The sequence below is a fragment of the Atractosteus spatula genome, chromosome 1, assembly GCF_055471065.1.
Source record: "Atractosteus spatula isolate fAtrSpa1 chromosome 1, fAtrSpa1.hap1, whole genome shotgun sequence".
Lineage (NCBI taxonomy): Eukaryota > Metazoa > Chordata > Actinopteri > Semionotiformes > Lepisosteidae > Atractosteus > Atractosteus spatula.
The window spans coordinates 34,106,347-34,128,927 of NC_142706.1; the positions used below are offsets into that span (position 1 = coordinate 34,106,347).

General features: G+C 37.0%; 1 protein-coding gene across 1 annotated transcript in view; it reads right to left on the bottom strand.

The window, feature by feature from the left end:
- Positions 1-568: 568 nt before the first annotated feature.
- tbc1d19 (TBC1 domain family, member 19) overlaps positions 569-22,581 on the bottom strand; it is a 62,782-nt gene continuing 40,769 nt past the window's right edge. The window contains exons 14-21 of the mRNA XM_088918977.1: positions 14,337-14,421; positions 13,543-13,587; positions 13,329-13,361; positions 11,727-11,836; positions 11,304-11,395; positions 6,735-6,850; positions 3,065-3,135; positions 569-1,409 (exon numbers count right to left, since the gene is read on the bottom strand). Coding sequence (XP_088775103.1) covers positions 1,335-1,409; positions 3,065-3,135; positions 6,735-6,850; positions 11,304-11,395; positions 11,727-11,836; positions 13,329-13,361; positions 13,543-13,587; positions 14,337-14,421 — 627 coding nt within the window. The 3' untranslated portion in view covers positions 569-1,334. The remainder of the gene's footprint in view (positions 1,410-3,064; positions 3,136-6,734; positions 6,851-11,303; positions 11,396-11,726; positions 11,837-13,328; positions 13,362-13,542; positions 13,588-14,336; positions 14,422-22,581) is intronic.

Below are 22,581 nucleotides of genomic sequence, written 5' to 3' on the forward strand. Positions count from 1 at the left end.
GTTTATCTTGTTTTTATTCAGGGGCTTTTCTGGCCTTATTCTTCTTTAGGGGCCTTTTTAATGACCAGCATTTTTCGTGCTACTGCATATTCTGCCAGAGATTGCTGAACCCACAATTGGAACAATTTCCTCAATAATTGTACTGATGATTAATGAACAATGGAGTAGATTAGAAGAAAGAGTGGTCCTGCATTCAGGTATGAAGAACTTGAAATCAATGGGCCTAGGGTACATAGGGTTCTGCATTACAGTTTAAGTGATTGATGGAATTGCACGTAATCAAGGCCCTGCTGCAGATTCCAAGGGGATCTGCCAGTTTAAAGTTCACCCCACACTTTCAATAAGACAAGAACAACAAACTAATGACAGACATTGCTCTTGGAAGGTAAATGTTTACTATTAAAAGATTTTTAATATTTTATTGGCTCCAGCAAGTGCTATAATATGTTTACTATTAATGCCTCAATATGTTTACTACTTTTTAAGTACTCTGAGCATTGATTATGCATTTCTTATATATTGTGTCTAAAAGAGTATTGGCAGACATAACCTCAAACACAGCTAATGAGTAGTAATAGACATTTTTATTATTACTACAACAACAGTTTCATCTAAAGATTTTTAATTCTGTTTTAATGAGTTGACAAAGCTTCAACATTATTGGCATCTTACTAATAACTTACTTAGGTAAGCCTAAGTGTCTATTGATGTGTTTTTGATAAAGATTCAGGGAGCTCTAGAGATTGCAGATTTGAGCCTGGATTTGATCACCGGTCTTCTGTGACCAGGATTCCCCATACAGCAACGCACAACTGGGTAAGCGGTGGGAGTAGGAAGCCAGGCCACAGCAGACACGAGAATCTCTGTGGCCCTCTGGGTACTTGCAAGGGTGCGGTGCCATCAGTGAGGTACATGCCTCCAATTAGCATTGACCCTCCTGAACAAGGCTGTGTAGCCTGTGACGGCTCAAAGGAGATATGCATGCATTTACTCATTCTCTACCGTGTGTGTTTGTAGGGTCTGTAGTCGTGTTTCTGAACATGAAAATATTGTATTCACAAACCGCTAATCCAATTTGGGTGGGCTTAAAAAAGAGATTCGGTACTTAATATCCTTCTGAATACATACTGTAGGTAGTATTAATGCAAAAGAAAAAAATATATATTTAAGCACTAAGCTTTTATTACAAAGTTAGATAAAAAGAATATACATTGGAAACATAACACAAAGGAGAACATGCATATATTGACATATTCCATGCAGGATTTTCATAGTCCTTGATCATTTGCATTGGCAAAGCAGTGGCTATATGGCACGAGATTCTTGAGAACTGCTCAGATGACAGTAGCAAAGAGGAAGATCTGAAGGAGAGGCATGACCTTTAGAGTTGAAAGGTCGGCAAGCACAGCCTGTGTTATGTAAAAAAATGCACAGCACTTAATTTTGCACATCCAATAAAAACAAAGACGTACATTCTATAACAGATGCAAATTAAGACTTTCTTAAGGGTTTATGATTAGCAGTTTTCTTATTGCACTGCTGCGTAAAACCCATTGACATCTTAAACAGTCATGAGTTACACTATATACAGTATAAGCAACAATAATTTACTCAAAACCCCAACATCTTTCACATTTATTAATATATCTATCTTTGGGTAAGGAGAAGCCAAGTTTGTAATTGATCACAACAAATCAAGGTATACTCTACAAGTTCTGTCAATAAGAAAGGTTGCAGTTATTAATCCTTCACATTTACAGTATCAAACAAATTTACATTGTTCATGTGCCATGATGGTGGTCCAAATCCACAAAAATTTGTTTTGTTACTTTGTATGCATCCATAAAGCGGAAAGCCTACTATTTGTACTACAAAGCACAGATCTATCACAATTAAATGTTATCTGAAAACAAAATGCCTACAATTCTGGTAAAAAATCACAAAAGAATTGTGTTTTTGTATAAAGGAGAAAAAAGCACTGAGTAAAAAAGGCAGAACAAATCAAAATGTCTAAGACTGTTTCACAGCAGTGTACAGTATATCAAGAGCCTGATGTCTCTAAGTTCTAGAATATCATTTAATCATAAAGTTCAGATACATATATTTTCGGGGACTTAATCTCAGTGTGCTTAATACAATCATGCTGCAAATATACTGTACCCCTTCTTGGCCTTTTGGTTTAGATTAAATTTAGTGACCTATCATGCTTACAGAAAGAGTCTAATATTTCACCCTGCCCATGCTAAAAATAAAGGCATGTTATGATACCTTTTCCAGTGAACTTGATGGTACATGAGCAAGCAAATAATGTCTGACTGAAGCTTAAAACCTATTAAATGTGACGCCAATGTGTCACTATGGATTAACTAGTATCTAAAGTTAATGTTTCTGTTACTGTCCATTTTAAATGAGGGGGAACATCTCCAACATTTCAGTGTTAAAAACGTAAAATCATTTTGAGTTCTTTATACTTAAGAAAATGCTATGCATTTGGGTGGGTTTGTGACAAGGGTAGATCTGTTAAAAAATTAATAATGATAACGATAATTTCCAAAACTATGGTGACTATATTTTATGACACAATTTTAAATCACATAAAAGATTTTTTGTAAATCATACAAAATTTTCTGTCAACTTAAACTTTAACTAAAAAAAATACAAAACTACAACTTTTCATTTGTAAAACCTCCTACAGTATATTGCTTTGTAGTACTAATAAGGCAGAAACATTTAAAAAACATGCGAGTTGAACTTTGTACGAATAGCCAATCAATTGATCTTTCTCTTGTGTTACTCTTGCTGGAGGAAAATTAAATATTAGATCACATCTAAATTATTTTAAGAATGTGACTAGAATCGTAACGATATGTTTTCTGTTTCTTCCATGAAATGTAATTTTCTTAAGTAGCATCAATAATATTTTTTGCAGTTTTAATCCTGTGATTTAAGGATTTAAAATGGAAACCTTGAATTTTAAGACATCTGCATATGAAGATTGAATTACTTGGGTTGGCAAGGAGGGAGGTACTATTTCAATCTGTACTTGAGTGTAACAAATACTTACTTCAGCTGCAGCCAGTGATGTCACCTCCATCAGATTCTCTGCGCGGAAAGCAAACACAGCAGCTGCCAGTACTGAAAAATATCATACACAGCATTAAACTGCTGCCTTACTAATCTCTAGTAAATAGCAATTTATACTTGTATAATTTATAATTAACATGTGATGCATTACAGTGATGCATATTTATATATACTAAGACATATTACTTGACAAAATGCAAAGTTCTGATTTACTCATTTTCATTATTCTTCCAGCAGCCTGACAAAAATAAAAATGTTTCTCCTAGATTTGCAGATATATACGTAAAAGCCTCTACCTAGAGCTCAGTAGGAGCTTTATTTCCTGGGAGACTGCTGGTTCAAAACCAGATCAATTCAGTTCAAACAGTTCACTTCAGAGACTGCGGTCAGCAGCTCAGTGGCACCTGTAAATGGACAGGGTGCCACTGGGATTAAGAACGGAAGAGCACAAGGTGATATTTTTCGAGTTTTGTCTCTCCTCCATCTGGCTCTGCAGCTCTGCCATTCTCACTGCAGTTAGCAGGTGGCAGGGAATGACAATCACCCTAACATGACACTGTGTTAATGTGTCTTTGTCTCCCTGAAGGTCAGTTCAGTTTGAAACACTTAACTTTTTTATTATTATTATTCGTTAGGATATTATTAGCACTTAAAAAATTCCAAAATCAGAACAGGTTACTGGTGAAATAATAAAATTGTACTGAAACGAACAGTCTTGCTTTTCTTTAATTACAGTACAAAAAATCAACTGGGTTGCATAATTTACATATCTGAAGTAATCAGGGTTTCCCTCTTTCCACAAATCATACAATTTATATGGTAAAAACCATCAGAGGTGGAAGTGACTTAATCTGTCAAATTTGAACACTGTGAAGCACTGTAGTAACTGGTACCTACACTGCAACCTGCTATGGTAAGGTCAAGCATAATTTTAAAGACTGCATGCCTTGTGAAGGTATGCTGTCTTTATATGCAGGTACTCTAAAGTATGCATTGATTTCTGTATGTTAAGTGCACAATAATGTTAATGTACAAACCGCATGTGATGTGATTGGAATGCAATATCCTTGATAATGACAAGACATGTTTAAAAGGAGCAAAAGCCTTGCAATTCACCACAGTGACAACATATTTTTAGTTATTTCATTATATATACTGTATAACATTGTATACAGTGTTTAAATTCTACACACCCCTTTCAAAATTTCCACCTTTTGTTGTCTTATACCAAGGAATTAAAATGCATTAAAATGTGTTTAAAAGTTGTTTTTCACTTATCTGAACATCCTACCACATAACTAGATTGTTTTTCAATTCTTAAAATTTAAAAATAAAAACTGAAATACATTGATTGGATAAGTGTCCAACCCCCTTGTAACAGCAACCCTAAATTAGGGCAGGTGTAGCCAATCGCCATCAAAATCACACAACTGTTAAACCGTAGTGATTCACATGATTGCAAGATAAATTCAGAAGTTCCTGCTGGTTCTCTCTGCTGGGGAATGCATTTCAAAGAAAACATTAAACCATAAGTTCCAGGGAGCTTAAAAAACACTCTGGAGTTGTGGAATGGCAAAGATCTGAGGTATAAAAATTTCAAAGTCCTTGAATATCCCTGCATGGTCAAAACAATTTATTAACAATTTATTAAGACTTGGAAGGTATTGCACCACCAACACCCAGCCTAGACCAGACTGCCACTTAATCCATATACAGTCGCAGCCCTAAGATAATAACCATTAGAGTCAGCATGCTATTTGGGCCAAAAAATATAAAGTATATAAATGCACGAATAGTGAACCTCATGTGAAGAAAACCATGTTCTTCTGCATTAGGCAAAAAGGTGATTTTGTCTCATCTTAATTTAACAAGAATGCTAGGCCATTCAGCTTTTGTCATTGTCATTCGGGATTATACATTTTGTCAACAAAATTAACATTGCTTCAAAATGGAAGACTGAGAAGAAGGCAATTGATCAGAGAGGCTATGAAGATGGCAACGGTAACTTAGAAAGAGCTACAGGCTTCTGTGGCTAAGACTTGTCAAAGTGCACATGTGACAACAACATCCCAAGCACTCCATGGATTTGGCCTGTATGGCTGGATGTGTTTACTGAACAAAAACAGAAACGGAGCATTTAAGCGATACTGCAGACATGTGGCAAAATATTTTATATTTTGACCCGAAGAAGGCTCCACAACCGAAACGTTGTGTTTTCTTTCTTCTCTTTTCAGCATGGAATAAACCTATCACTTGTTCCTTTGCAGCCTACGCATGTTGAACGCAGCTACCCACCTAAAATATTTTATGGTCTGATAAAAGTTAAATGGAACTTTTTGGCCTAAATGCAAAGCATTACGCTTGGCCCTTACCCTAAACAGCACATCATTTAAAGAACACCATCACTACTATGAAGTATGGTGGTGTCAGCATTATGTAACAGGGATGATTTCCATCAGCAGGAACTGCGGGGCACTTGTCAGGATAGAAGGAAAAATGAATGGAGCAAAGTACACAAAAGTCACTTAGGAAAACCTGCTGCCCTCTGCAAGAAAGCTGAAACTGAGGTGGAAGTTCACCTTTCAGGATGACAACAACCGGAAAGCACACAGCCAAAGCTACACTGGAGTGGCGAAGGAACAAAAAGGTAAATGTCCTTGAGTGAAACTGAGTGAAAATTTCAACCCAATTTGAAAATGTGTGGCTTAACGTAAAAGACTGTTGTCAGTCATCTCTCCCCAAGAAACATGACAGAAGTTAAGCAGTCTTGTAAAGAAAAGTGGTTAAATTTTGTCAAATCTCAAAGTACAATGTTCTTATTCTAACAGTACAATGTTGATATCCTAACAGATTCACAGCTGTAACTGCTGCAAAAGGTGCTTCCCCCAAGTATTAACTCAGGGAGGTTAGGACTTATCCAATTATGATATCTCACTATTGTATTTTTGATATATAATTTTTCCCCAATAAAAAACAGTTTTCCCTTTTAAAAATCTGATTTAAATGCATCAAACTCCAAGGCTCTGACACAACAAAATGTGAAAAAGTTCAATGGGGTGTAGATTTTATACAGGCACTGCATATTAACTATTCTTAGGCGTGTTTAAGAAAGACAGATGCATGAAACCTGTCATCAGTGCAAGCAAACCCAACATTCCTCTGTGTAGCATACACAGTATCATCCAAGTGTTCACCCACTGAAGGAAGTACAGTACATATGTCTGTTACATTACTATGCAGAAGGGGTTTCATAGTATGCACAGTATAATTAGGGGAGACAAAATATGGGTTTATCAAGTGACACCGCCTAACCCTAACTTGGCACACAGTGTTTTTCTTCTCTTTGCCCCCTTAAAGAAGCACCTGCCCAGCAGACAATTTATAACTGACAGCAAAGCAGCAGACACATCTAGAGTTTTACTATGCCAGATTTGGTGTGTCAGCGTGATACACATTGCTGAAAAGGTCTGGAAACCCTAGAGAAGTGATTTATACCATATTAGTATTGGTTATGGCAGTGCATATACAGTACCAAGCTCTTTTTACTTCATTAATTGAAACACCATCACATTTACCCATCAACTGTAGAATTCTCAAAAATAATACATTACTAGTTATTATTTAATATAAATGAATAATTGTCAAACTACCTGCAAGAATTTCTAGTGAGTTATATCCAAGAATTCTGTCCCACAGGAGCAAAAGCTGATCAGTAGCCAGATATCCTGAAAATGCCCGTACCATCCATTTAAAAGCAATGCGCAACCTGCAAAAGATAATTAATTCAGAACCAGTGAGAAACCAGTCTATAGCCTATATTTGTTACCAGAGTTCAAACCTGAACCCATAGGCTAATTACAGGAGCACTCCATACATTATCTGATTTTGTTTCAGTGCAATATTTAAACCTAAATCAATTGTTTACAGATCTGCGACACATTAATAATAATCATCATCATCATCATCATCCATTATTTCAGAGGGAGACAACTACTCTGGTCCTTGAATGACAGGTTCCAGTGGATTTTAGAGGCACCAGTATAAGTTCAGGAGAATGGTCTTTTCATCCACTTCATTTGTTCAATGAAATCATTAAGATCTAGGATGGAATGACAACCAGAAACAAATGCAACAAGTGACAGGCAGAATAGATTTAATTGCAGAACTGGTTAAATACACACAAATACCTGCTGATAACAGACTAAAAGATGTGTCATACTATTTTTAAAGTTTGCATCAATAAAAACATGTAGTTCTTATAGAGCTGAATAAAATGTTTCACACACATAAAAGTGTTTAGCTCAATTTACAATACAATCCAGAAGAGCAAGGAAGCAAGAGCCAGTTTGCACACCATGTTTGTGGCTGGACTGAAGGCTAAAGGGGATGACTGGATCAAGTAAAATTGTGTCTTAAGCTAACTTTTGTCTTATCACATCTTACATAGCATATCAGAGTATGCGCATAAATTAATTTGCACATTATGACCACTAGATGGCGATATAATACTTTAAAGCCATCTAAAATGACAGCCAAATGACAGCAAAATTTGAAGATGCTTTAGAGAAAGTGTAGAAAAATTGGATCTACATACATCATATATACATAAACCATTAGAGAAAAAAATATACAGCCACCAAAGATTAACCATGTTTAACTTTTATGTATAGTAAGGTATAATGTCTATAGTTAAATACTATATCAGTAAGTCAAAAACCAACAGAAATAACTTTGAAATAAAATCTTGAGTGAATGTTTTTTCTTTCTTTAGTTAAGCCTACAACACATGTCATGTTTACATTTGAGTACTGGGTTAGCTGAGTGTGTCTTTTTTTAATTCTTACAAATATATACAGTAAAGGAGTTTTCTTCTATCTGATGTTTACGTGGCTGCTGTGCTTTCTGGCTTGCATCACAAAAAGAAGAATACAGACTGACTGCAAACATCCAGTACATGTGTGTGTGTTCACTCTACATCTCTCCAGCAATGTAGTGAGAGCCATAGTGGGAAAACCTTTTTCTAAAAAGCTAATTAGCTGTTCTCAATCCTGTGCAAGGGCTGAGAGACAGTCACTGCTCAATAATCACAAAGCTCTTTATGGAGGAATGACATTATTAATTTTTTCTGGCCATTATTAATAAGACTGTTAGAAGTTAACTGGGATTTATACCCTAATACAGGATACAGGAATGACAGGTGGACCCATAAATTTTTCTGTCATGTCATTACTTTTGAATAACAGTATTACTACTTAACCTATTCATCCATCCATATTCTAACACACTTAATCCAGTATAGGATTGTAGGGGGAATCGGAGCCTATCCCAGTAAGCAATGGCTGCAAGGCAGGGTACACCCTGGACAGGATGCTAATCCATCACAGGTAATTTTTACAGAAGCCACTTAACATACCAGCATGTCTTTGGACTGTAAGTGAAAACTGGAGCACCCAGAGGAAGCTAACATGAACATGAGCAGAACATGCAAATTCCACGAAGATAGTATCCCAAGAATTCAACCAGCAATGCTAACCACTGCACTACCATGCTGCCCTACTTAACTTATGAGGACAATCAATTGGCATATGTCTATCAGAAAGAAGTTTGTTTAATTTTTATAGAGTCTGATTTTTTTAACATAATTTACTTCTACAGCCATCAGTCAGTTAACATACTGTACAATATGCAGTACTCAGAAAACAGCCCATTTCCCTTTGCAAGACCTTCTGAAAACCAGTGTCTTTCTCTTGGCAGTTCTTGCATTTATGATCATTTGTTTTTCCACAATCAACATTAACAAGTACAAAACACAACAGAACGGATGCACACCTTGCTGCAGTATACAAAAACAGATGCACACAGAACAGATGCACACCTTGCTGCAGTCCAAAATGTCTAAACTGATCAGTAGCTGAAGCCAAACATCAACAAATTAACAAAACATAGTCTTTGTCTGGCAAATACAAATAATTCTCTGGCATGCAGAAGTTTTTGCTTAAAAAATCTGAATCTGAAACTTTTTTTGCAAACATCTTCAGTGATATTTCTGTTCCACCTCGAGAATCTGAAGACTGATACTGGCCTTAAGGTGAGTTTGAATCAATATCAATATAAAATAGGAAAAGCAGTGATCCTAAAACAGATCTCTATGGTACTCCACTAATTTCATAATTGTGATGCCTTTATCTATATGCTTTAATTCCTGTCTAATACAAATTCTTAATCCAAGTACATGCACTACCTTGTATGCCTACTGCCCGCAGTTTGAAAATTAATATTTTATTATGAAAATCATTAAAAACTAATATCATAGGCTCTATTAGTATCCAATGCTGCTGTTGTTTGTCGAACAAAATTCAAAAAAGGTACTTTATCATTGACTACATTTTCTAAATTCATGCTGAATACTCCTTCAAATATTTATTGGTCTATAATTACTTGGTTGAGTTTTGTCACCCTTTTAATGGATGGGTTCTAAAATAATACCCCTGAGTGTCAAGAGACTGACAGATTTTTTTAACAACAAATGAATAACAGCTCTTGTACCCTTAATCACAGTTGTAGAATAGAATCAGACCCTATAGATTTCTTGTAGGAGCTTCTAGCACCTGGAACACTTTTGCCTCTTCTATCTTAATATTATTTAAAATGAAAGTTTGCTGTTCCTCTTTCTAAGACAATTAAATATTTTGCCTGTTCCTGCCTTGCTGCAAATGCCCAAGTAAAATATTATTTCAATAATTTAATTTAGTCAGTACCATGGCATCACCTAAAAATTTCCTCCATTATCTCAAAGATACTTGTCTTTATTATACAGTGCCTTGAGAAAGTATTCAGACCCTTTACAATTTTTCAAATGTTGCTGGATTATAAATCATACTTACACATCCTTTTCTAATCAGTATTTGTATTGCAAACTTACATGCTCAAACAGAAAATACAAAACAAAAATAGTTATTTTGCAGCAGGTACTGTATCTTACAGATATTTGATTTATTATAGAAAATTCAGATTTCCCATACTGTGGCTCAGGCTAAAACTCATAATTCTGTAGTAAGAATCTAGAACACACTGCCTGTGTACAGTATATCTGTATATAATGTTCCATAGAGTTGTGTAAGTTATTGTTACTGAATACTTATTTATTGCATTTATGTTTTGAGTTCATTCTTACTCTAACCTCACCACTGTGCCAAAGAATGTAAGAAACACATTTTATGTTATTCGTGGTGATTTTCTGCCTGACATTTCAGTACAATATAGTTGAAGGTAGGATTCCGGAGGATTCCCCTGAAATTAATGTCCTGGTTGGCATCATCTTCCAGAACATGCCCGTTTTATTCAGATTAAAAACATTTTAGCATTTTGAAGCTGATAATAATTGCTTACACTTATATAGCACCTTTCTGGATACTCCACTCAAAGCGCTTTACGGGAATTGGGGCTTCCCTTCCACCACCACCAATATACAGCATCCACCTACTGTAGATGATACGACAGCAGCCACAGTGTGCCAGAACGCTCACTGTCTTCCTAACACGCTCACTAACACGTCTTCCAGCAGCAACCTTAGTTTTTCCCAGGAGGTCTCCCATCCAGGTGCTGACCAGGCTCACATCTGCTTAGCTTCAGTGGGTTGCCAGTTGTGAGTTGCAGGGTGATATGGCTGCTGATACCCTGGTTTCTTTCAAGAAACAGCCAGGTGAGATCCCTGGATAAATGAGCTACTTTAAAATAGGCAAAATGGGGGAATGGCCTCCTCTCACTTGTAACTTTTCTTATGGACTAGTCACCCTCTTCAACAACCTTCAAAAATTTACCCACGTAATTTTTTCTTGCCTTATCATCTATGCTTGCAGCCTCCCCTTGCATTAACACATTCCTAAGATATATCTGTTCTTTCTTGTTGTGAAATTTAAATGTAAAAAATCTATATTTTTATAAAACAAATAAGAGTAAATGTGATGTCACTAAAAACTGAAGCATGGAACTGTGAATTCACACTATGCGGGGACATGTTATGCTTATACTTGTTGTTGTTGCATGAAATAGCACCTCTTTCTCAAAAACTTCAGAAAAAAATACTCTTGACATTTTTTTGTTATTGCTCTTTTGTGATGCATTTACACATTTGACTCAGTCATTTCAAGTAAATAAATTGTCTGGACTGCAGACAATCAGAAGTGTGATAAAAACAAAGGATAGATGAGAACACTTACGGCTGTGCTCCAATTTCATGCAGGTGATAGAAAAGCTGTGGGAGATGTGTCTGGAGAAGAGTTTCAAACTGCAGGCACAACGACACAATACCCTGCAAGTACAAATTCTCAGGTATTCTTAACATTTACTCTACTTCTAAAATGTTATAACTATCTCTACAGTTTTGCTTAACCTGCAAAAGACCTGTACTTTTACATACATAGTAGAAAAGTAGCAAAAATGGTGATGACTGGTTAGTCTTGTATGTAAAAAAATAACTGCTTCATATAATATTATTAAAATAATGCTTATCATCAAAAATATGTAAATATGTGCAATATAAACTACGTATTACTACATACATGTAACAAACCATTTTGTTCTAACTACAAAAAAAAATTTGTAAAAAATTCACCCAGTACGCTCTAGTACCATTAACTTACCAAAGAAGACGAGGAAATAGAATGAAGCCTGAAGAAATAGCGCACATACATCTCTCGGAAAACACTGTAAAGCTTGGAAGGCTCATTGTAAAGAAAACAGAGCGGGGCAACTGAAAGAAAAATCAAGTCAAATACTGTGAATGAAACTCCAAAATAAAACATCTCCCAAACCCTAAACAGTACATATTCTGTATATATAAACACTTGTCCTCCCTTCGCAGAATAAAATGAGTACCCCTGAAAACAACTGCCCATTATCCATGCTGACTTCCATGTAAAGGATATAATATAAATGAAGACTGTGTAGGCTGGGTGCATAAACCTAGACTATAATCTACAATCAGAGTAGCAATGGCTATAGTAATATTTCACCTCTTACCAGATGCCACACAGTTGTCTACTTTTGATGTTGCCAAAGTCAGAGTAATTGCATGAGCTCTCATCGTATATGTGTATAATATCACCACCCAGTTTAATTACAAATGCATTAACACTTGCCAAGCAACACCCCAGACGCCTATCAAGCAGCATGCTATTTGTTAAAAGAGCATCGATATAGCCAAGAACAAAAAGATGCTCAGAAGGGATTGTCAGATGTTGCAGTAACAGCAGGCAGCAGACAAGATACAGAATGTGAGATGTTTCACAAATTTTGCTAGGTGTAGGTAGTACTTTTCCTGGGCTTCTAAATGTGTCACTATATTGGGAAGAGGACAAGAGTCTTTTTGGTTCAGGCAGTGATCTTCCCAACATGTTGTAGATGAGAATGGTCAATCATGGTATCTTTGTGGTGGTTTGTGCTGGCATTTAGATATGGTTGTACAAAGTCTGCAGGTTACATCACTATTCAGCAGACCCACATCCTGTTCCTCTTTCAACAACATTTTACAGTCCTACACCCATATAAATTTATTAAAACTGTGCCATCAGCCACATAGCCAACACAGTGTGAAAAAGGAAAAACTTCCATCATGGTTTACATAGAATTGTGATATAAACTGTTCACAATACAGAAATAAGGCATTAAAAACTTCAAGCATTATGCAATGCACATTTTAAAGCAACAGCATACTGTATTAGTACAATAAGCATCACTCCAGGCCTAATTGTAATAAAATAAAATGTAATGCCAATGTTTCATGGATGCTTATTGCATTCTGTCAAGATGCTGTATATAAAAAGTAATATGAATTAAGCTTCAGAACTGTTCTTGATCAATGTTTTGACAACCACGTCAAAATAAGCAAGGTCAGGTCAATGGCAACTGAATAAAAAAAAATAGCTAGACAAAACTCCATATGCAATAAAATTGATCCTAAATTAAAAAATAAAGTGAGAAATAGGTTTTACATAATAAGGAAAGAAAGCAGCATTCATTCTGAACAATAAAATACCTTTGAATAGAGTTCTGATACCCATACACATTGCAGTATTATGTACATCTTTGTACCTAAAACACATTATTGAGCTCACTAACAGAGCTTTAACCTCTGCCCTCTGATTGTAAAAAACTGATATGTTGTCTTTTTTTTGCATCATTGTGCATACTTGTTGATTTATTTTATCTTTTTAATATAACTGATTACAGCACACAACACTTACCATACATGGAAAATCCATGAAATGGAATGACACCTATGGGTAAAAAAAACATATATGAATAGGCAAGATGCCAGGCAAATGTATAAAAATGTATTCTAGACCAGATACTTAGCAATGTGGCTAAGTGTTATTTTTTGTAATAATACCCCTGTACCTCATTCACCTGCTGTAGTATATTATAAATCACAAGAGGTAGCTTTAACACCATTCTTACCATTTGGAGGGTAAACTACAGCATATTCTTCTACACCCAGCTTCCCTATGAATACAAAAAAAGACTTTGAAGTAAATGTATTTATTTGCAGAAAAACTTTATTTTTTAATAACTTATTATAACCACATTTTAAGTAGTTATAAAAAGATGCCATGTTCAATGATGAATTTAAAGGCAAATTAAAATTTTCTACTAAGAGCAATGTAACATTTGATGCATATTATACTGTACATGGATTAAACAAAGAGAAGCTTAAGAATTAATTTTTCTTATATAATCTTGCATTTCATTTCATTATTTCCAGTATCATCCCCTGAAAATCCAATCTACAATAAAAACATTTTTTTTAAAGTAAAATAATAAACATTTAGGTGACTATTCACAATCCTTCATTCAAAGCATGTGCTTGTGGTTTCTAATCCATGCCATTCCAACTGCTGACTGAAGCCCGGAGTGGAAATGGCCAAGCACATATGGGTTTGGACAGGGTATAGCTGTATGATGTCGTCAATCATCGGTGAACCATGATTAGGTGAGAGAGGCTCCACAAATTCAGTGTCCAATCTGTGTATGGTGCAACAGATATTTTGTTTGAATGTTAAAATCAAGTGCTAATAAACACAAGGGATCATTGATATCGATATCCCCTGATGTATAGAGGTGGAGAAGGGGGCTAAAAGGGTGAAAATAAACCAGTCATTTTAAATAAAAAAAACGAAACTGATTTATCTTATTTTCCTTTGTTCACAATTCAAACAGAGAATTAAAATCCTCAAGGCATGAATTTATTTTACCTCGTATGTAGGATTTGGGTGGAGTGGCACTGTTGTAACTAAAATGTTCCAAAACCATGGTGTCTCGTGAAAAGCAAAGTAATACCTGTATTCACAAAAGAAAAAAAGTTATGATTTATAGAACTAAAAAGGTAAACTACTGAAAAAGAAACTTGCAAACAGTTTGTCAAGTGATCTCACTCTCAACAACGCTTCTCACAACCAGACCACATTCAATAATTCTGACAGTAACAAGGCACTTTTTATTAATCTTAATCTAGTGGGGAATGGCTATATCTTTTATTGTTCCAGAAGTAATTTAAATCATGTCCTTTCAAAGCATATTTCTACAATTAATCACTAGTGTTGGAAGTTATAATTCAACTAAAATACCAAACACTTACTGTAGCACCTGATAGTTTTAGAAAATCTCTTATCCTAAAGAACAATATATCTAAAAAACTGAGCTAATGTAAATCAATCAACTGATCAGCATCAGCATTCAGAATTGAATTTGAATTTAATTTGAAATCTAAGCAAACCCAACCCATTTAGAAAAAGATGTACACGAAGAAAAGTAGTCCCTACTATCTCCAAAACAAATAACAGTTTTTCTGAACAGCAAAAATAAAAAAACAAATATAGTGCTGTTAGTCTTAGTTGAATGATGGATGAAGAGACTTAATACCTAGAAGACAGTCCTAATGATGTCTGTCCAACATATTTATATTAACATTTACTTGCAATAATTGCATTTACTTTAAAAGCAAAATATTTATTTTTAAGTAAAATGTATTTCATTTAGGCGTTGCATAATATTTTCCATTTCTGTATAATAATATCTGAGGCAGTCACATCAGTGTACAAAAATAAAACTACTATATCCTCTAAACCAGCACATATTTTTGTAAAAGTGAAAAAGAAAAAAATCTAAAAAGAATAAAATATTAACCATTGCCATGATTTAGTTTAATTCATTTTAAGGGCTGTGAATCATGCTCACTAGATTAATTAAATTACACAGTAAGACCACAAAAAGTAAACACAGTACATCATATTAATAAAAAGCTTAAAGACTACAACTACAGAACCAGAAATATATCCTCTCATGCAAACATTTCCCATTTAACTTAAGTTTAATTTTCCTCAGCCAGCTTATGCTCACAAATATTAGCTTTACAAAGTTCTATTAGGAGGCCTTTAAAAAATCAATATTTCTAAGTGGTCTCACATGCTTTATCATTTGACACCTGGAGTCTAAAGCTAAATTATTCACTTTACATAATCCGTGAAATGTTTACTGATCTGTTAACTATAGACAAAACTTTCCTTTAGGATGACGACAGGCCTTGGTGACAGAGATGCAAACCAAAGCACCCAAAGCAGTGAAAACTACTAAATTGTAATTCACAGAAGAATTATATTCTACGAGAAAAAATCCAAACTAAACTTTACAGACTTCAAAAGTTTTTTTTACATTAGAAAGACAAAATTACACGACAGTGACAAAGTCAATCTGGGACTTCAGAATGAAAACTGAAAAAAAAGAGGACACAAGTGGGAAGTGCATTTAAAATTGATAACAGGAGAGACTTTACAAAAAGTCATGTTAAAGCTGATACCCTGACGTATAAATGACATCCTTGGATCGGTTAACTACTAGCACACAAAAATGGCTGAATGGACAGAATGGTCTCTCGATTGTAACTTTTCGTAAGTTGTAGTCACCCTCTCCTCGCATTAATGACTTGGTCCCACATATTATTTTCTGGAATGTCCACAACTACAGTAGACTTTGACACTGTTTTCTTGAAGTCATGCCCCGATAATCCTAGCCCTGTGTGGTCTTGCATTGTCCTGCTGAAAAATTGATGTTTATCACAACAGTTTGCTGGAAGAAAAAAACAGTGGACTCAAGGATTTGGCTTGAAGGCTGCCTTCAGTCTGTTCCGTAAGGCATTTTTATGTTAAAGGATAGTACTCTCTATATCAGCATACTTCCATCACTACACTGGTTAACTACAATAAAGCAACCGTCAGCATTACATCCCTGCATTTTTTCCATCAATTCTATCAAAGGCAAAAATGGTTTTCATAACTGAATCACTTTCTCTGCCTCTACTTCAGATATTCTCTGACTCACACAAGATGGCAAGTTTTGTCTCTGAGAAATCAACATTACTGCTGAACAACTCTAAGTGAGTAGATGGTTTTAATATAGGTGGCAAACTACAGTTCAGTCATTCTGCTAAGACTGTACATGTTGATTCTTCCTCTCATCCTGCAAGTACTGCAGTCTGAAAATGATTATACAAACGGACCAGACAGATGTGGCCATCTTTGGCTAATGTGATGCTACAGTATGTGGTGCTACAATGCTCCTCTTACAAAATGTGACACAATGCTACCTGTTTGTATAGCAATGATCACCTACAAGTACTCTGCAAAAATTCCTGACCTAAGAGAAATAGGAAAAAAGTGCCAAAAAATCTAAATATTTCATAAACTAAATGTCTTTATTTGCATTTAACAAATGTATGGGAGAATTCTTTTAAAGAAACTATTACAATATTATATGACTGGTCTTTGCTAAAAACACTGTCTCTCAAAATGTGATGACAAAACTCTAAATAAATCTCTCATTCTCTAAAACTCTCTAAAAGAGACTGAATAAGACAGACAGCACACATTATTATTTATTAAGGACAGATGATGAGTGAAGCTTTCCTTCCAAAAACATTTATATTTGTTTCTAAGTATGAAATATAAAATTTCATCTCATATTTTGAAATATAATATATATACATACATACATTTTCTAATTGCCTCATCCAATTCAGGGTCACAAGGGAGTAGGAGCCTATCCCGGCAAGCAATGGGCACAAGGAAGGATACACACTGAACGGAACGCCAGTCTTTGGACTATATGAGGAAACCTGAGCACTGAATGGAATCCCACATGAACAAATGGAAAACATACAAACTCCACACACCCCAGGAATTGAACCCAGGGCACCAGCGCTACAAGGCAACAATGTTAGCCACTGCGCTGCCCTATAAAATACATTTGTAATATACAGTATATACAAATATAAGTTTTTTAATCAACATGAGCCACTCAGTAATTTTAGTAAATTTCATTAGCAAAAAACACAAAAAAAAACTATGTGAAGACATATAACAATAAAGAGATGGATTGTGTATGCTGTTTTTATTTTTAGTTTTATTCTCTGCCTCTTCTTCTAAAAAAAATCATTTTTTCATTTCACGTATTGGAATTCTTCTGATACACACAGGGTTCAAGAAGAACATGGAGACTCAAAATAACACATTTTTAAAACAGATTTTTCAAAAAGAGTGTTGCAATGGCATAGGAAGCTAGTAACAGTTTTTGTGTGAAGCATAATCAAGTATTTAAAAAGATTTAAAAGTATTAAAAGCTTATTACATGGCTCATCCAGCAGACCCTTTCACTCAACATTAAAGAGAATCTTCAAGGCTTGTACAGAAGAACAGAACAAGTAATAGGTTTATTCCATGCTGAAAAAAAGAAGAAAGAGAACACAACGTTTCGGCCGTGGAGCCTTCTTCAGGTGTGAGAGAGACAGGGCAGTAGGCAAAGGTAAAGTAGCGGGAGAACAAAGGTTGGGAGGGAGGAGGAGTGAGAGGCGGAAGCAGGGGACAGAAAGAGAGGCCAATCAAGAGGTGTGAAGTCAGAATGGGTGCAGAGAGGTGTGAAATGAAACTTCCAATGAATGGAGAAAATTTAAAAGAACATTAGTCTGTCGTTAAGGGAAGGGAGAAGGTGTGATCCTAGCTGCAGAATAATTTTAGTTTCGGTGGTCTTTCTGATGTATGAGTTTGGAAAACCGTCTTTGAGAACACAGACGGAGAGATTAGAGTGGTCGTGGCCGTCAGAGGTGAAATGAGAAACAATGGGCTTGGAGAGATCTTTAATCTTTACAGCCCTGACGTGTTCTCTGAAACGGTCTCCGAGTCTCCTTCCTGTTTCTCCAATGTAGATGGCTGGGCATTTACTGCAAGAGATACAGTAAACAAGGTTGCTGGAGGTACAAGATGCTGTCTGGGTGATCCGGAATTGTCCTGAGGGGCCTTGAATGAGTGTGGTGGTGGCTGTGTATTTGCAGGTGATACAGCGAGCTCTGTTGCAAGGGAAAGTGCCTGGTGTGGATGGTTGTTGAGGGCGGTCAAGGGAGCTGTGAACAAGGAGGTTACGCAGATTAGGTGGTCGGCGATATGAGATAATAGGGCGATCAGAAAAGAGGGCCCCAATGGAGGGATCATCCTGTAGGATGGAAAAGTTGTGGTTAATGGTCCTGGGGATAGGAAGTGTGTTAGGGTGGTAAGGAAGCACCAGAGGAATGCGGTTGTTACGGCGGGAGTTCCTGATCGGGTTGATGGTCCGGGGGGTGTTTTTGGCTCGGGCAAGGGCCCTGTCAATCACACTGCTGGGGTATCCTCTGTTGATGAAAAATGAGTACATTTCGAGGGCTTGGTTCTCGAAGTCGATGTCGTCGCTGCATAATCGTCGTAGCCTAAGGAACTGTGAAAAAGGAAGAGAGTTTTTAGTGTGGTTGGGGTGAAATGAGCTGTACAGGAGGTAGCTGTGTGAATCCGTGGGTTTGTAATAAACTGAAGTGGACAGTCGGGGGTAGTTGATAGACAAGTGGATGTCTAGAAACGGAAGAGTAGTGGAAGATATGTTAATCGTATATTTGAGGGACGGGTGGAAGTTGGTGAAATGGTGCAGGAAGAACTCAAGCTGATCGTTGGAGCATGTGGCGGCACCGACGCAGTCATCAATATATCGTTTGTAGAGGTCAGGGACATAGCCAGTGTAGGAAGCGAAGAAGCGTTCTTCTACCCAGCCGACAAAAATGTTGGCATAGCTGGGTCCCATTCTGGTGCCCATGGCAACTCCACTGACCTGTTGGTAAAAAAGATTATTGAAAGAGAATGCGTTCAGTGTGAGGACCAATTCTGCAAGGCGAATTGTTGTGGTGTGGCGTAAGGATCTATACATCTCTGAAGCCTCTAGACAACTAACTGACACTTCTGCCTACCTCCCTCTCCAACAGGACCCTACCACTGACTACCAAAAGGAAGTGGTATCCACCATTTCTCTTCTTATCAGCAGTAATGAGCTCCCCCAGGAGGCAAACCGGCTCATCATGGAACATCCACAGGTATCTCAATTTTACCTCCTCCCCAAAATCCACAAACCGGACACCCCTGGACGCCCCATCGTATCAGCATGTAACTGTCCAACTACTTACATCTCAGCCTTTCTCGACAGCCTCATGAGACCGCTGGTTGAAGATCTTCCCTCATACATCAAAGACACCAACCACGCGCTCCAACTTTTTAATGATTTCCAATTTCAGGGTACCGAATGCTACATTTTTACCATGGACATCACATCTCTGTACACCGTCATTCCCCATAATGACGGCCTTACAGCACTCAAGCACATGCTGGACAAACGCACAGTGCTTGATCCACCCACCCACACCCTGGTACGCCTTGCAGAATTGGTCCTCACACTGAACGCATTCTCTTTCAATAATCTTTTTTACCAACAGGTCAGTGGAGTTGCCATGGGCACCAGAATGGGACCCAGCTATGCCAACATTTTTGTCGGCTGGGTAGAAGAACGCTTCTTCGCTTCCTACACTGGCTATGTCCCTGACCTCTACAAACGATATATTGATGACTGCGTCGGTGCCGCCACATGCTCCAACGATCAGCTTGAGTTCTTCCTGCACCATTTCACCAACTTCCACCCGTCCCTCAAATATACGATTAACATATCTTCCACTACTCTTCCGTTTCTAGACATCCACTTGTCTATCAACTACCCCCGACTGTCCACTTCAGTTTATTACAAACCCACGGATTCACACAGCTACCTCCTGTACAGCTCATTTCACCCCAACCACACTAAAAACTCTCTTCCTTTTTCACAGTTCCTTAGGTTACGACGATTATGCAGCGACGACATCGACTTCGAGAACCAAGCCCTCGAAATGTACTCATTTTTCATCAACAGAGGATACCCCAGCAGTGTGATTGACAGGGCCCTTGCCCGAGCCAAAAACACCCCCCGGACCATCAACCCGATCAGGAACTCCCGCCGTAACAACCGCATTCCTCTGGTGCTTCCTTACCACCCTAACACACTTCCTATCCCCAGGACCATTAACCACAACTTTTCCATCCTACAGGATGATCCCTCCATTGGGGCCCTCTTTTCTGATCGCCCTATTATCTCATATCGCCGACCACCTAATCTGCGTAACCTCCTTGTTCACAGCTCCCTTGACCGCCCTCAACAACCATCCACACCAGGCACTTTCCCTTGCAACAGAGCTCGCTGTATCACCTGCAAATACACAGCCACCACCACACTCATTCAAGGCCCCTCAGGACAATTCCGGATCACCCAGACAGCATCTTGTACCTCCAGCAACCTTGTTTACTGTATCTCTTGCAGTAAATGCCCAGCCATCTACATTGGAGAAACAGGAAGGAGACTCGGAGACCGTTTCAGAGAACACGTCAGGGCTGTAAAGATTAAAGATCTCTCCAAGCCCATTGTTTCTCATTTCACCTCTGACGGCCACGACCACTCTAATCTCTCCGTCTGTGTTCTCAAAGACGGTTTTCCAAACTCATACATCAGAAAGACCACCGAAACTAAAATTATTCTGCAGCTAGGATCACACCTTCTCCCTTCCTTTAACGACAGACTAATGTTCTTTTAAATTTTCTCCATTCATTGGAAGTTTCATTTCACACCTCTCTGCACCCATTCTGACTTCACACCTCTTGATTGGCCTCTCTTTCTGTCCCCTGCTCCCGCCTCTCACTCCTCCTCCCTCCCAACCTTTGTTCTCCCGCTACTTTACCTTTGCCTACTGCCCTGTCTCTCTCACACCTGAAGAAGGCTCCACGGCCGAAACGTTGTGTTCTCTTTCTTCTTTTTTTCAGCATGGAATAAACCTATTACTTGTTCCTTTGCAGCCTACGCATGCTGACGCAGCTACCCACCTGAACTACTACCACCAGAAGAACAGAAGTCTACTTAGAAGCTCAAAAGAGAAACTGGACATGAGCTTTGCATTGTGGTTTTGATTATTTTCCTCATTTAATAAATGAATACTGGTTTTGTACTTTATAGCTGCACTTCTATGTATTTTACCTGGACCTTCCTATCGAAAAAATCACTGCTACAGCACCCCAAACCCTGGGTCTTTCACCAGTAAAAAAAGAATGCTCGCATTTCCAAATTTAGAAGGAAAAATGAATATCAAAGATCTAAGCACATTGTGATTGGTCATATCTAGGTATCTTCCTAATCTTATTTCCAATATAAGATAATATTTCTTTAGCACTTCCCTTGCTAAAATCAACTTTAAATAAACTAATCTGGAAGAGTCTTGTTTTAGCAAAAAATAGTTAACATAACCATAAGAAATGCTGGATTAAACTGTATAACTCAAGTAGTAAAAATCCTCAAGGGCATTAACAAAATCATTACTATGGACTTCTTCATAATCAACTACGAAACAAATCATAGGTTTTAGAATGTCTTTTTACAGTGTAGTGCATTTCCTGCAGTATATAGTTTATGGGGAAATTTGGGCTATTTTTTGAGCCCATATGGTAAAAACTGCATCAGGTTTTTACGCCCTACTCTTATGTTAAAGAATGCAAACCACATTTTTTGTTTAAATTTAGAGCATAGCAAGATACAATAGCTCTCGCATAGGTACAGTATTTTAAATGTGCCCTATCATTCATATTCATAATTACTTTAAAATGAGAGGGATTAACATTAAAATTAGCACTTGAGGTTACTGTAAAATGCAGAAGAGAAGGTACTCTCATCATTAATCAGCATGATGAGACACTTCAACAATTGTAAGTATAAGCAATTATCATTCACATCCAAGTAATCTCAGAGATGTGTTCAGCATTCCAGACATTATCAGATTATAACATATGGTATAAAGCCTTCCCAACATAAATATTCATAGCTGTTCAAATTTCATAAACTATAAAAACAAATGGTTTATTTACCATACAACAGGAAAACTACCTGTTTTTTTAAAAGAAATGCTTACAGGGCAATCAAGAAAATATTTTTTCTCAATATAAAACATGATAAAATCATGTTGAATTTATATGTAATGTAAAAGGACCACATCAACTGAAATGATATGGCAGTCTGTTTTATAGAACA